Source organism: Alexandromys fortis, unplaced genomic scaffold (genome assembly GCF_014885135.2).
Source record: "Alexandromys fortis isolate MF-2015 unplaced genomic scaffold, M_Fortis_MF-2015_v1.1 scaffold_124, whole genome shotgun sequence".
Taxonomy (NCBI): Eukaryota; Metazoa; Chordata; class Mammalia; order Rodentia; family Cricetidae; genus Alexandromys; species Alexandromys fortis.
In genome coordinates this window covers 3,134,145-3,150,636 of record NW_026067995.1, presented here as the reverse complement: position 1 = coordinate 3,150,636, position 16,492 = coordinate 3,134,145, and the positions used below count along the sequence as shown (strand labels likewise).

Here is a 16,492-nt window from a genome sequence, read left to right as displayed (position 1 = left end):
GTGGGTTGGGGATAAGGGGGGACAGGGAGAGAAAAGTAAGAAGGGGAGGATTGGGGGAACTTGGGGAAACAGGAAGATTGGGATAAAGGAAGGTTGGATAGGGGAGCAGGGAAGCACATATCTTAGTTAAAAGAGCCACCTTAGTGTTGGCAAGAGACTTGAACCTAGAGGGGCTCCCAGGAGCCCAAGGCGATGTCCCCAGTTAGTCCCTTGGGAAGCTGAGGATAGGGAACCTGAACTGACCCTATCCTATAGCATTACTGACGAATATCTTTCATATCACCATAGAACCTTCATCAGGTGATGGACGGAGATAGAGACAGAGACCCACACTGTCTTCTCTTTTTGATAGGTGGACACTCAGTTTCCCCAGCTCTCTTTGATGAGAACATTGTTCTTCATCCTGGGGATGGTGCTGTTATTTTTGGTGGAAATCATTCACCATTCTTAGGCCATGTTGTTTCTGTACTATGTTCTAATTGTGTAAAAATGCGCAAAATGCCATATACTCCTTCAGTAATAATATAGCATATTGTCTAATAATTTATAAATATAGCATGGGATGGCAGAGGAGTTACTTTTTAATTGATATTTATTGAGGTCTACATTTTTCTCTGCTCCCTTCCCTGCCTTTCCCCTCCTTGCTTCAACCCTCCCCCAAGGTCCCCATGCTCCCAATTTACTCAGGAGATCTTGTCTTTTTCTACTTCCCATTTAGATTAGATCTAGGTAAGTCTGTTTTAGTGTCCGCATTGTTGTCTAAGTTCTCTGGGATTGTGGTTTGTAGGCTCGTTTTCTTTGCTTTATGCTTAAGAACCATCTATGAATGAGTATATGTGATTAACTGTCTTTTTGGGTCTGGGTTATCTCACTTAAAATAATGTTTTCTAGCTCCATCCATTTTCCTGCAAAATTCAAGCTGTTGTTATTTTTTTCTGCTGTGTAGTACTCCATTGTGTACATGTACCACATTTTTCTTATCCATTCTTCGATCGAGGGGCATTTAGGTTGTTTCCAGGTTCTGGCTATGACAAACGAAGCTGCTATGAACATAGTTGAGCACATGTCCTTGTGGCACGATTGAGCATCCTTTGGATATATGCCCCAAAGTGGTATTACTGGGTCTTGAGGAAGGTTGTTTCCTAATTTTCTGAGAAATCGCCACACTGACATCCAAAGGGGCTGTACCAGGTTGCATTCCCACCAGCAATGCAGAGGTGTCCCTTTTCCCCCACAACCTCTTCAGCATAAGTTGTCATCAGTGTTTTTGATCTTGGCCATCCTTAAAGGTGTAAGATGGGATCTTGGAGTTGTTTTGATTTGCATTTCAGGCAGAGGAGTTATTATATGCAATAAATGATTATGAGAATAAATGAAGATGACAAAACGCTCAAAATGATTGAAAGCACCTCTTTATTATAGGTAGGTAAATGTGGTTTGCTGAGGTTAACTGTATGCTTGTGATAGCTGAACAACAGGCTCGTCCATACAGCAAGAGTTATAATCTTTTTCTTTTAATATTGAGCTAGCATTTCTCTGACAACAAGGACAGATCGACTGGGCAGAGCTTAGTTTTAGTAGAAAAAGACCCCTCTCAATGCATGATGCTGCATTAAAGACTACAAAATTCCTTTAAGCACTAACATTATGTTTAAGAACAGAGAAAGAAAAATCAATAAGTGCTACAAAGCAAGTATTTTCTACAAAGCATAAATATAGTTTTATAATTTAAAACAGCAGCAATTTTCAAAAGATTGGCTGAACTAAAACTTTACACAATATTTATATATATACAAAATATCATTCCAGATGATCTTGGAGTTTTAAAACAGTATATTATAAACCCCAGTTTCTGACCCAAACCTACCACTGGATATAGGTGGCATAAGGTATTTTTTACAGCAATTTAAAGAAGAAAACAAAAAAACAAAACAAACACCCCAATTCTCTTGTGCGTACACATGAGTTACAACTTGCTGGCTTTGATTCCGTGTGCATAAAGAGAATTTTAAAATAAAATAAGGACTTTGCATAAATAGCTTTACTTGTTATTAGGCATGGGACCAAACAAATGGAAATAAGTATTAACAATTAAGACATATTTTGATGTAACCAGTACATACACTCTTAATGACGAAGATGAAGAAAGAAATAAAATAGTCTATGACAGACAGCCACAGCACCCTGTTTTGAGAAACAGCACCAAGCAACACAAAAAGGCAACATGGAAGAGGTAGTGTACACCCGCTAAGATTTTATGCCCATGGGGACCTGAATACACCTTAGTGTTTGGGAAGATATGGAGCCACAGCCAGCGGCTCGCACGTTTTTAGACAGAAACATCACACGGTTTGGAGCACTATCCAGTACTGCTCCGCGGTGCCCCACAGCTCCAGCTGTCTAACGGGGCGAAAGCTTAGGGTACCCTTAAGAGTCCCAAGTTTATACATTTTCAGTTCTAGGGAATTCTTTACGAAAATTCTGATCAATAAAAAAAAATTTAAGAGAATTAAATACGCTATCCATCATCGTCCTTTAAAAACGCCGCTTCTCCTTGGGAGGAAATCTTTTCTTCCTGAGATTTCTTAAGATTTAGCCACTGTCCCTTGCCCCCCACATTTCATAGACACACGGTTCTGTCTGCATTTCCCCTCTGCACCAATCACCTGACCCACAGAGTGGTTTCAGCACTAAGCTGGAGGCTTTAGAGAAAGCACACAGAACTGCTTTCAATGTGGAACTTTCGCTGGTTTCCCAGATGAGGAGGGTTTTGCACTTCAATCACAGGAAGCTGATTAGGATTCTGGGTGTGAAAAAGGAATTGTGCCTTGTGCCAGCTGCCATCCTGAATCTGTAAAAGCAGAGCAGAATGCTTTCATGTGTAACTGCTTCTCCGAGCACTCAGCCTCAATGAGCAGCACCCTTCACAGACAACGTGGATTCTCTTCAAGATTTAGAGAATGTTAGCTCTTCTGGTGCATGCTGGAGAATATCAGCAGCCGAGGCATGGGGAACCACAAGTTTGAGGCCTACCTGAACTACATGGTATGTTTGAGTCCAGGTTGGGTATATAGAGTCCTGTCCCCTCCCCCCCCCCAATAAAAGTGATTTAAAGAGAATAAAAAAATTTAGAACAATACTAAACAGTTAGTAGTAATTACTATCAACCAAAAATTGGAAGTTTTCTTCTTCTCCCTCATCCCATCTTCTTTCCCTTTCTTCTCTCCCCCTTACTATACTGGTGATTAACACTAAACTCTCCCACTTGCTAGGTGAGCATTCTATGACTGGGCTACATTTTGAGATCCTTTGTATACTGGTGAGACCCACAAGCTGCCTACCTTGCTAACACAGTACCATAATAACACATGACCAAGATAACTCAGCATCTCTCTTTTTAAAATTTTATTTTTATTGAGCTCTACATTTTTCTCTGCTCCCCTCCCTGCCTTTCCTCTCCCCTTCAACCCTCTCCCAAGGTCCCCATGCTCCCAATTAACTCAGGAGATCTGGTCTTTTTCTACTTCCCATGTAGATTAGATCTATGTATGTCTCTCTTAGGGTCTTCATTGTTGTCTAGGTTCTCTGGGATTGTGATCTGTAGGCTGGTTTTCTCTGCTTTATGGTTTAAAACCACTTATGAGTGAGTACATGTGATTATTGTCTTTCTGGGTCTGGGTTACCTCACTCAAAGTAACATCTCTTTTTTATACCTAAAAACGAGGTCCCACTAAATTGCTCAGGCTGGCTTTGAACTCACTCTACAGACAAGGCAGTGCTTGAATACATGATCCTTCTGCCTTGCTCTTCTGAACGGCTGAGATTCTGAATGACCCATACCATACCACCAGGCCCACTGTGGTAGTGTTAATTGTCAACTTTACAGAATCAAGAATCGCTGGGGAGACTGGCCTCTGATCATGTTAGTGGGGGGTTGTCTTGATTGTATTAAGTGAAGTCGGAAGAACTGCCCACAGCGGGTGTCACCATTTCCTAGACAGGGGATCCTGGCCCACACATGCATGGAGAAAGTCACCTGGGAACTAGCATGTGTGCATTCACCGATCCTATGGCTGCCATGCTAGCGGCTGACCCACAATAAGCCTTTCCTCCCGTAAGCTGCTCATGCCAGAGTGTTGTATTACAGGGTCAGGGAAAGAAGCTGAGACACCAGGCTTTCTTCCTTTACAGTAGCACCGTTTTCTGACCTTTACTGCCAGAGGTTAATACAGGATTTCTGCTTCTGATGTCTATGGATCACAGTAACAGACATGAGCTAAAGGTCTGCAGTATTCCTAATAAGGGTCAGGCCCATCTGGTCCTTTGTCAAGAATGTATTTGGTGTATGTGTGTGTTTTAAGTTAGTGGAAAACCAATGAGTTCTCTCCTACCCTTCTATCACATGGGTCCCAATGATTGACCTTGGCATCAGAGCTTTTACCAATGAGGCACCTTGCCAGTTCCCTCCCTTTCTTCAAAGTGTTCAGCTTTCTTGGGTAAAAGAGGATTAATTATCACAATCTTTGTATACTCAGTAGCAAATAACCAGCATTTCATTCGTTAGAAGCAGTTAAATGATAATCATATTGAATCCTCTTAGGTTCCCATCCCTCCCCCCTCCTCTGTGGTTTTCATTTGAATGGCTTTCTCCTTTGTTCTTGCTAAGCCTTCTGCTTCTCACATTATTGCAGCCTCTCCTATTTATGATAAATGATTTGGTCAAAACCATTATAAAATGTTCGGCATTAAATATTCTACGAGAAAAAGCAGAGAAACACAGTTGCCTAAATTTGTGGAGCTTTTTATTCAGAAGCCAATCTACTTGCTCGTAGTCTTGTCGTGGTCTGAATCTTACATCGTGAAGGCTCCTTAGTGACAATTTAAGCTAATATCTTCACGTTAAAGCCAAGGCCACTGATTTTCACCAATAGGTCATTTGTCTGATGTCATAAGGTTGGTCTGGTAGCCAGACCGAAACTGTTGGAAAGACTCTGCCCTGCCAAGCAGTCACTGAAAATAATGTAACTGTCGGATTCATTCACTAACCCATCAGGCGGATATTAAACACGCTGCTGAACATTAGGCATAATTGAATGAGCTGTCATTTCTAATTTTATTACAGTGCTTGGGAAATAGAAAGGTGACTAACTTCGTTCTGACATCTGAAGTAAACAGCAGTCTGACTGGGGAGAACAGACATAAATAAGCCACGCAAGATCAGGGAAGGCAAAGGGAAGAAATAGCATACACAGCCCGCATACAGTAAGGGCAGGATACATGGTGCAGACAGACGCACGTACTAAAGTCTTTATTGCTAGAGAAGTCAGAATTTAGCTGGGTCTAAAGGAATGCCAGAAACTCCCAGATGGTGAGAGAACTTGAGACAGGCATTGCAGAGGAAAGGGTTAGGGGTGACAACAAGGAAAGGTAGGGGCAACAGAGCCCCTTGAACCAGTGTAAAGTACGTGGTTGTGAAATTAGCCTAACACAACCTGGGAGAATTTCAGTGGAAATTCGGGCACTGATACTTCCCTCCTATGCATAATGGGACTTTAACCTGCTTTACAGGGCCGGAGAGCAAATGAGAGTTCAGTTAAACACTGCCAGCCGGCTGTGACGTGTGGAATGTGCAGCTGTGGGTGCTCGCTTGTTTCTCCACTAACTAGCTGACGGCCTCCAGGAAGTTTCTTAAGCTTCCTGAACCTTTGCTTTCTTATATATGAAATGGGACTAATCCTATTTGTCTGGGACACGATGTCATGTAGCCAAGGCTGGTTTTGAACACTTCATCCTCCTGTCTCCACATCCTAACTGCTAAGTTTATAGCGTGTACTACCAAGGCTGGCTTGGACTAATTTTTTCTTTACAAATATATTATGATTAATAAGATAATATATATACTCTATGTTCAATTACCATATTAAAAACAACCAATAAATAGTGGAATTGTTGTTGTTGTTGTTGTTATTATTATTATTATAATAAATAGATTGGTTTAGCCATAGAATAGAGTAGTAGCCAGTGAAAGCCCAGCCTAGAAAGGTAGGTTGGGGCCTGACTGTTGCTGAGCTGTATTCAGAAAATTGATGCTCAAATTGTATCTCAGACACGTTAATGAGTCACTTCCCAGAAAGTTTTTGGGAAGGACTAAAGGTTACATGAACTTGTTGGGAATACTGCTCTCTTTAGACATAAAAAGAGAATAAGAGCAATCCACTTTTGACCATTCACCTATGAGGAGGGGTGCTTTATGCCGGGGGCTTTAGAACAGCGCCTTTCTGTTGTGTCAGTGTGGAAGGGAAATCCCATTCTCATCACTTTAAGCCACATATCTAAAAGTGCTATTCTCTTACCTTGCAGTCATCTGAGAGGACTTTAGGTTCAAGTAGAGTGTTTTCTTCAAAAATCTGACCGTTCCATCCTTTGAAACTAACAGGCAATCCTGGGCCAGCTGCCTGCGTGCTGAGACAGTGGATGGTGATGACGTGGGTGGCTTCTGCGCTCAGTAAATGGAGGAAGTTCATCTGCACTTTGCCTACCCCAAACGCCAGCTGGTTTCAGAGAAAGGAGAGTCACGTCAGAACACGCGGGGATGTAGGGAATAAGAGTTCCGTCAGAACACGCGGGGATGCAGGGAACCACGTCAGAATACGTGGGGATGTAGGGAACTTGAGGAAGGGTGCCCGAGAGATCTGGAGTTTAAAGGCTAACAGGTGGAATGCCGGCAAAGGTTTAATCACCTGCCCCCGTGCATGGTGGTGGTGTGTGGGTGGGTGATCACGTGATCTCTGATTCTGGTTATCACAGTAGAAACAGCTGTCAGACTACCAAGGTGGTGCCAGTGGACATGGGCTGGGAAAGGATGTTGATAACAGATTTCTCTGAGTCTGTGTGAACTGGCTGCAGTATATCATTAGGTCATTACATATAAAAATATAAAAAAAATTTTTTTATAGTGATACTTGCAATACAGTAATGATTGCTGTTTGCTTGGCATAATGCTATAATCTGCTTTTCATGAGATTACTTCTGTGTGAATTTCATAAGATACGTTACAAGTTTGGAAAATAATTTAGGTGAGTAATTTGAATTTTCTGTCCTATTCTAAAGTAGTTGCAAGCGGTGAGTCAGCAGGAAATGTTTACCAAGGGAATGAACACATGGACTAACTTTAACTAATAGCATGAACAGGACAGGGAAGAGCAGGAATGAGCAAGTCTGACTACACATTCCCACATCTGGAAAGAGAAGTAAGTGCTTCTGTAGCCCCCCCCCCACACCACCATTACCATTGTCAGCATAGTCATCATCTATTACCACCATTACCATCATCATCGTCATCACTGCCACCACCACCGCCAGCACCACCCTGCCACCAGCACCACCCTGCCACCACCATCGTCACCATGGTCAGTATCACTGTCAGCATAATCATCGTCATCACCACCATTACCACCACTACCATCATCATCGTCACCACCATCACCATTGTCTGAGACTTCTTCAGGGAGGGGTCCGGATACAGTGTGAGTATGGGATTGCTACTAAGGATTTATATTAAGTCTCCAGATATAAATGATAAAAATGTTGGTTGGGAGGTAATGATTCTGGGAGATGGTAAAGCAACAGGAACGAAAAGAAAAAAACCCTAGGGAGAGGCACAGCATGGCAGAAGAGGGCCTGCTTAGGTTTATTTTGAACTGAACCCCAGTGCCACAAACACCAGGAAAAGAACCAATGTCAGAACAACAAAAGAAGAACTCTAGGAAGAGAGAAAATAAATGCACAGTTAGGGTATAGGGATAAAAATGTGGACTGTACTCCTTAAGAATGTTAAAGTTTAATTTTCAATTAATTTGCTAATTTTTGTAATCCAAGATAGATATGTATAGACCAGCAGTGTTCCCCAGCCTTGGTTACCTTGTTGATAACACCCACTGCATGGGGCTGCTAACTTGGTAGATTATGATAAATTTCTAGTTGTTGAAGCCTGATTAGGAAGTAAACAATTATTTTTCAAAATCTTGGCTGTTACTCTCTTGGAATGTGTTAATATTGTTTTGATTATGGTATTCCTAGTTTTACTATTCAATACTAATCAATTTTCACACTGAAAACACAAAAATAAACAATAAAAACAAAACGACAAAGGTAATTTACGCAGTCTAGCCCACAGAGTGGAGTGAGCCCTTTGGTAACCACGGTTTCATTCCCCAGGATGCTCTTCACACACAGTCCTGATTTCTGGTCCTTCTACTTCCTACTGATGGCAGAACTGATTCAGTCATGGGAGGAACTAGCACAGTTTACTGCTCCTAGCTTGTTTGTTCACTAGGTCCCTTCTTTTATCTCTTTTCTACAAAAATCTGTATAAAAATGCGTAAGCAACACCCAGGGCATCGAGGACGCAGACACGGATGTCCATTTTACACAGAGAAGTACTGTACCACTCTCCATTCAGAGGAGCATGGAGCAGTCCTGCCCCCTCTGTCGTGGACAACAGTGGCGGATGTCACTGAGATCACACAATGAAAATCCCGGCTCAGTGCGGGAGAGCCGCTCAATAGAAACCAGCTGTGCACTGTGCCTGTCAGCCGGCTGAAGATGGGCAGAACTCAAGATAGGCACGTGCCAGTTCTTGGCCAATGAGAAAACTGGCAAAGCCAGTTTAATCAGAAAAAGAAAGAAAGGGCAATTTTTATTTCAAGATGTTATAAGTAGAACTGGGTTTAAAAAATCCTTGTAGCTCAATTTTTGTATGAAGCTAGTCTATTCGTTCTAAACAGTGCATTTACAGGATTAGTCTTGAAACTTTGAAACAGTAGTCAGTGGATGCTTGCTTACAGGAGATTGTTTTATGATAATCACCCAAAGGCAATATTCCGTTAGTGATGATACAATTTTCAACAAAGCTGTAGGTAATGGATTGTTGACCAGAGCAGTGCCACTGATTGGAGGTTTTCTAAGGTCTGTGTGTGTTTAAAACCACAATGTCATGTTGCACAAACTTTAGGGAATTGAAGAAACCAGATCCATGGGATACACTGAACTAATCAGAGAACAGACAAACTTTCAAGATTTATGGCACTTATTAACTTTTTTTTTTAACAATGAGAACTGGACAGATGGCTCAGTGGTTAAGAGAAATTGATGCTATTGCAGAGGACTTGGGTTCATTTCCCAGCACCCACGTGGCTCACAACTGTTCGTAATTCCAGTTTTGAGGGATCTGATGCCCTCTTCTGACCTCTCTAGGGACCAGGCATGTACATGTTGCACACACATACATTCAGGCAAACATTCTACATATAACAAAAATAAATCTTTAAAAATACTTTAACAATGAAAATATTTTTCATATATGATAGAGAATGAAGGGCAAAGGCACATTTTAATTTCATGGTTAAAAATCCACAGCGATATGAAGACAAAGAGTGTTTTTAAATGCTTGTTTACGTAATATATAAGCACATGTTCTAAAATTCAGTACACACCTTCGTCACAGAAACAGGAGATAAACATGTTTGGCCACCAGCAGTAAAATTGCAGAACACCTCAAAGGCATCCGAAGAGCACCCAAGATTTGGATCAATCCAGTATTTTCCTATTAGTTTATAAAAAAAACCACAAGGTTATTTCAACCTCATATTAAACTACACGGACTTATTTAGTGTCTCATCTAAGAAGGAAAACTCCCGAAAAGAATCTGCGTCAGCAGAGACTTATTGGCTGATCGGAATTTCAGCACTTGGGAGAGATTGGAATGGTGCAGGTTCAGAGGCCAATTGCCTCGTCTTGAGCTAGTTCTAGCATCCCCTAGAGCAGCCATTGCTTGCCCACCTCTGTGTCTGGACTAACCCCGTGTGAGTAACAGACAGAAACCTTTCAGAATCCATGGGTTTAGTGGACCAATATCTCTCACTATTCCGAAAACTAAGAGCATCACCATTCAGCACCTTGGGCCTATGTAAAGCACCCATATCACACTGTGACCATCTTAGAAGAACCTGCCAGTGTGTTTGAAACTTACCTTGATTTATGACTTTCTTTGTTATGTACTTCTTAAAACCTCTTCCACATTGAAATGTGGAATTTGGGATAACCTAAATCCTAGTTCCTGGGTCATGGTCACTCAAAATTGCCTCCCTAATAAACTACCTCTTATTCCCCTTAAGCTGAGAGCTATGACAGTCTTATCTGTCAAAACGCACAGCTGATTGTAAACACCTATATTTCGCAAATGAATAAAAGCTACAAGCATGTAAAACTGTTACCCAGGACTGTATTTTCAAGAACCTATCAATTTAAAAAGCATTTCGTAACTTTTATCAAAACGATACACAGCCTGAGTTCAGTGCTTTGGACTCTAGATAAGTAGGCGTCAGTTAAGGCCTGTCCGTGAGCTAGCTCAGTAGGCAAAGGCACTAACCACTAAGCTTCATGGCCTGACTTTGATGCCTGGGACATGATGGAAGGAGAGAAGTGACCTCGGCAAGTGTCCTCTGACCTCTATGTACTCACTGTGGTGTGGGTGTCCACACAAAGTAAATGATTGTAAAAGATTTTTTTTTAAAAAGGTAAAAGTCAACCAGAAAAGAATGATCTAGAGTTACATAATTAGTATTAAAGTTGTAGTTAATGTACATTTCTGTTCTAAATTTTTATAGAGTTTAAAATGGAGATTTCATTTAAAATAGAAATGATTTCAACCTAGCTAGGAAACACTCAGCTTGAAGACATGGTGCTACCCTCCTGATTCCTGGGTGACAGAATATTCAAACAGCACTTGATTCCAAATACAGCAACAGGAACTTTTGAATTATGTGCTGTAGTTTTCATGAATTAAGAAGAAAAGACTGTCAAATAATCTTTTCTTTTTTAAAATCAAGTGTCACTTCCTACCACAGGCTGAGACTATGCTCCATTGTACCTTAGAGATTCCTCTAGCTCCTCCCAAGTTTCCCCTGCCTTCAAACACCCTGGAGTATTGTTGTTCTAATGTTCTAACATGCCTGCACAACACATATTAGCTGAATCGGTAGGTCACTGGCAAGGACTGTACTCAATGACAGTGACTTTCAAACTACATTGAACACAATGCATCTGTCCAAACGTACTCAGTGGGCCCCACCTCAGAACTGCTGGTTTGCTAGGTCCTGGGTGTGGCTTGGGAGTCTGCATTTCAAACAAAATCTAACTCTCATCCAGGAAACACATTTGTAGAACTTGCTCATTTCTTGAAAAAGAAGGAAGGGGTGGAGGACATCCACCTTCATCAGATAGCTTCCTTTCTTTGGAATCCCCCATATTTTATTAATTTGTAGAAATCATAGCTGATTTCTCACCACAAGCCCATATGGATATCCAGTCTTATCCAAGGGAGAGAATGCACACCCTCGTCCATCATCTCTTCTATTTCAAGAAATTATTTTCCTACTACTGTGAGATATTTTGTGTAAATGAAAGTCATTCTATCAAGCGTTCCTTGTCTGTGTGGTTGCATGCTTTGAATTCAGACGCCATGTTCACAGCGGGGATCTGGCAGGAGTTTCGTGGTAATATGACATACAGTTTATCTTAAGTCTATTTTATGCGCCTTATAGCTTTTGTGAGCCCAAGGGCTCCAATTCAATATTGGCTCTTCCCTGAGAACATTGCTTCTCTTTCTAGTTCTTTCATTCATGTTCTGCCCTAGCCTCGTCATGCTCGACGTGGGAAGGTGTCTTTCCTGCCGCTACAACCAGATCACTTTCTTAAAAATGTTCTCCCTCGAAATAATCTATGTTGCAATGATCATCATCAGGTTATATTATCTGCTGTCCTTTCCCAGGGCAACTACTGAATAAACTGCTTTGAATATTTCAATTTCTGTCTTGTTATTACTTTCAGAAAGATCTATGTATAACCTTATGGTTGATATATTTTTTTAAAGCCACATGAACACTACTCCTAACGCCTTGGCCACTCTGTTCCTGACTCTCCAGTCTCCTTTACTCCAACCACTAACTCCCAAGGCTGTCCACGCTAGCCTGCACTACCAGCAAGTCTACCTTCTCAACAACTTCACCCTTCCGCTTCTCCCTGCTTACACCTTCTAGTGTCTTTAATCAACAGTTTCCTTTATCCCATCAGGGCTGACCACCCACTGATGCCTCCATTCTCCATGTCCTCATGCCACTTCCTCCAGTTTTAAGGTCTTCACCCCACTGAAGGACATTACTTAGGCAAGCTCTTAACTCTCTTGCCCCCAACACCTCATTGTGTTTGTCTTATAGAATCCAATCCTAAACGAGATTTGTTTTTCCAAGTAATCTGTAGAAAGCAAATCCGGGCTGACCGGACTCACCTTAACTTAACACGTTCTGAGAATCAAGTTTTTGGCAAAACAAAAAGATATAGTAGTAACTATATGGGTGATTATAGACTAGCTAGAAATGAAAATGACACATTTTTTTTTGAAAGTTAGTGTTTCTCGTATTTAAGAGCCTCTGGGTTTAAACCATTTTTGTAGCATGAGTTCTAATTGGTCTTACTGATAAAAACCTGGAGTCAGATATCAGGGTAAATGCTGAAAGATCAGAGAAGTAAAGGAGCCAGCCACTAGAGAGACTTTTTACCTCTACTGAATCCTCAGATTGAATGGGGGTTTCCTGTTCCCATGAATCCTCCAACTGAATCCTCAGACTGAAAGCCCCGAGTTCCTGTCTCCTCCCACCTTATATTCCTCTCTCTGCCCACCTATATTCCTTCCTGTCTCCAATCCCCACTTCCCTGGTGTTGGGCTTAAAGGCATGTGACTCCCAAGTACTGGGATTAAAGATGTGAGCAGGCTCTGTTTCTCCTTGAGACTGGTTCAATCGAGTGTAGCCCAGGGTGGCCCTGAACTCACAGAGATCCCGCTGCAGTCGCCTGAGAGTTCTGGGATTAAAGGTGTGAGCCACAGCTGCCTGGCCTCTATGACTAACTAGTGGCTTAGCTCTGCACTCTGATTCAGGCAAGCTTTATTTGTTATAGCATAAATAAAATATCACCACACATTTCTTTAGTGATTTTTCTCTAAACCTACTTTTATATTCCTGACCAATGCACTTGACTGAACAGGATGAGAAACTCTAAGGATGACAAACCACTTTATTTTGATATTTGCTGACTCTAGTTGGGGCATATTTAAATTAAACTACATTGTTAGGGAGTTCCGTAGTAGAGAATTTATGATTTTTTTTGAAAAGTCATCTTTGATGGCTTTGAATTGCCAAAAACAAGGATGTGTTCCTGCCTGTCACCCCTGAAGTCAGCCTTCCCTGTATGATGTGCTACCTAGCAAATACAAAGTGTAAGGGAGGACTCACGAGCGAGGTGATTTTGGGAGTCTATCTCCCTTAAAGACTATTTCGTGATGATGCCATAGTGGCTCTTGCTGATGGTTTATCGAAATGACGGAGATCTAAGCCGACTGCATGGCAGATCTCAAATGTTCTAGTGACGATTTCAGACAGGAGACTCTGCTGAGACGGACTTACCATCTGAAAGCTTGTACTCACAGCTGAGCAAATCCTTGCAGATCCGTGCAGGGTTATCTCGTGTGCCGAGGGGGTTCTTCATGCTGCTCAGTAAACTGCTAAGGTAGGTCAGAGTTTTGAAAATCTCTGCATTGTGGTTGATTAAAGTCACCTCAGTATTCTGGTAACTCTGCCAAGTCATCACAAAAATCATATAAGCAAGACAACCCTAATAAAACTCTGGACAAGGTGGACTAAGACTGTGACCCTAATTGCTTTTTAGGGAGCTTGGAATAGGGTGATATCAGCCTATTAATTCTGGACCTCAACAGAAGGCCAGAGTTCAGTTTGTAAGTTGACAAGAGACTTAAGGGATTATTATGCCTACGGTCCCAATGCTTTTAAAACTCCATATAAAATAATCAGAGTTTAGAATTTTATTTCAAACTTTAATATAAAAATGTTGTAAAACAAATCATACACTGAAATTAATCAGAACCAAAGACTACTTAGCTTAATGATGTCCTGCACGGTAAGAACAGCCATTCTGAAGCTGCAAAGCTTCATGTTGGGCTTTAAATTTTTAGCATCAAATATATCTTTATGTAATTGTCCACCACCCAAGATGAAGAACCCATGACAGAGCAAGAACTAGAAACGCAGCTAGCTTTAGATTCTCATTCCTAACGCATGTCCATGATCTGCATGGAGTCTTCATCACATACTGATATTTATCTTGAGTTCTCTGTTCTACTGTTAGACTGTACACACAACACACTTGTTTGAGTATACACAGATGATTGACTAGGTTTAGCAAAGGGGTGAACATGCTTTTCTTTTCCTTTCTGAGATTAATGAGTGATCAAGACAAATCCGACCGTAAGAAACACGGCTCATTTTACCTTCCTCCCACCCCAACAGCACCAAAGCCCTTCAAAAACAAGGTCTTTAAAGGTCCTAAGTTTTTTTGCTTGAAATAGTTTCCTTATGAAACATCTTGTGCATGTATTTCTGTTTTATTACACTTGAAAACAATTTCAGATTTTCTGTTTTAAATACGACTTTTGAGATAATGCCACATTTCAGCTTTCAAAAAAAAATCCCCCTGTTTAATTTGAATATTGAAACTGCCAACACAAATAGAGCCAGATGTATTACCTCCATCTGCAGTGCAGAATTTGATGCAATCAGGGCCTGAATAGCAGCATGGATATCCATTTGTCTCTGTGCAAAACAAAACCATTTGAGATTGCAATAAGATCAAGACGGTGTTCTGAAGAACTATGTGTTCAGAATGTTCTGGAAACCTTGCTGGTAAAGGCTTCTAGATTGAGCTGAATGGAATCTGCAACTCTTATGGCTACAAATCTTGAAAATAATTCTGAGTTATTTCATATGAAACACAGCATGTGGCTTTCATCCTGGTCCCACTGGTCTCCTTCAAGCAGGACCCGGTCTAAAGCTTACCAATAGAAGCTGTTTGTCCTCGCTGCACGAAAGTGTGCAAGGATCACTTCTCAAATGGAAGAAGAATGAAACACAATGCCCCCATGTGATAAACTGCACACTGAAGAATAAATAACTGTAGTCATTTTTAACAGTTCTATTCTTGGAAGGAAAGTAGAATAAAATACTGCAGTCCTGTGGTAGTCACCGCAAGAGCCCAATCTGATACTTTTGTGGTCTTTCAAACAATTTCTGAAGTTGGAAAATGTACCATTAGTCCCAAAAGAAATAACAACACAAACTCGATCTGCTCCTGCATTTAATAAAAAGATATTTTAAGAGAAAAACTCAGCATGACCATTTGTAATAGTCTTTTTATAATTAAAAAAAATGTCTTGGAATTGAAGAAGCCTGGGCTCGGGGAAGGTTCTGAAAATCGCATCTGTGTAAGTTAGGCAAGCCATCTGATTTATCTCAGAGAGACCATGATACTGGGATGTCTATTAGCAGGCCCACAGGACAGAGGCTGCATCTCAACAGCTCATTCTCAGGTCATGCTTGTAATCGGAAAAGCCATTGAAGATGATGGAACAATCAATACAAACCATCTTTGCCCCTTGTCTTTACATGTGACTTTCATCCTGGAAAAGAACTCCCTCATTCTGCATCCATGCATTTCCAAACGCTATAATAAATACCCAGGAGAAAATGGTAAGCAAGAAAGAGCATCGCTCCAGTGGAACGATGTTAGAGGGGAAACGAGCCCTTACCACATGATCTACACCCACACAATTATAAACGGTTATACGTGCGATGGAAGAACAGTGCCTGGGGCCATGACAGAAAATAGGGAGCAAGACACTGGGAAGCGAACCTTTTCTTGTGGTGGTGACATCTGAGTGGAAACGAGGAGAGAGCATGGCTAAGGAAAGAGAGAGGAGTTTCCCGAGCAGAAATAACAAGCCTGGAGAAAGTCCAGGAGACGTGGCCTGTCTGAGGTGCAGGAAGGTTAGGCTAAGGAATTTTTCTGTAGACCAGCCAGTCCTATGATCTGAGACAAAGTCTTGCTATGTAAGTCAGGATGTCTTTGAACTCACTATCCTCCTGCCTCAGCACCCCCATTACTGGGATTATGGGAGGATGCTGGCTCCTGGTGTGTGATTAAGAGTATTAATTAGAACACGTAGGAGTGGCTCTCAAATTCTTTAGATTAGAAAACTCTCAGACTTTTAATATGGCAGAATGGGGCTGGGGCTGTAATTCAGAGTAAAGCACTCCCCAAGCATACGTTAGGCCATGGGTTCCATCTTCAATACCATAAACCACAAAACCCAAAACCAACCAGAATTATAACTGAGTGCCTTATAAGACTTTTGCTTATATAAGTTATAACTGTTGGTATTTGCCAAAGTAGAAATATAAAATAAAATTTAAAATGATTTATTAATTGCTTAAAACATCAATACATTTATTATATAATAAAATTGTCAAAATATTCCTATGTATTGTTTTTAAACAAACAGAAATCTCATAAGTGTGTTATTGCC

General features: G+C 41.1%; 1 protein-coding gene across 2 annotated transcripts in view; it reads right to left on the bottom strand.

The window, feature by feature from the left end:
• Positions 1–1,405: 1,405 nt before the first annotated feature.
• Col24a1 (collagen type XXIV alpha 1 chain) overlaps positions 1,406–16,492 on the bottom strand; it is a 234,275-nt gene continuing 219,188 nt past the window's right edge. The window contains exons 57-61 of one of the 2 annotated variants that reach the window (XM_050160215.1): positions 14,658–14,723; positions 13,521–13,689; positions 9,495–9,604; positions 6,354–6,551; positions 1,406–2,851 (exon numbers count right to left, since the gene is read on the bottom strand). In XM_050160215.1, coding sequence (XP_050016172.1) covers positions 2,705–2,851; positions 6,354–6,551; positions 9,495–9,604; positions 13,521–13,689; positions 14,658–14,723 — 690 coding nt within the window. In that variant the 3' untranslated portion in view covers positions 1,406–2,704. Of the gene's footprint in view, positions 2,852–6,353; positions 6,552–9,494; positions 9,605–13,520; positions 13,690–14,657; positions 14,724–16,492 lie in introns of those variants that run through there. The other variant, XR_007595037.1, reaches the window with a different exon arrangement.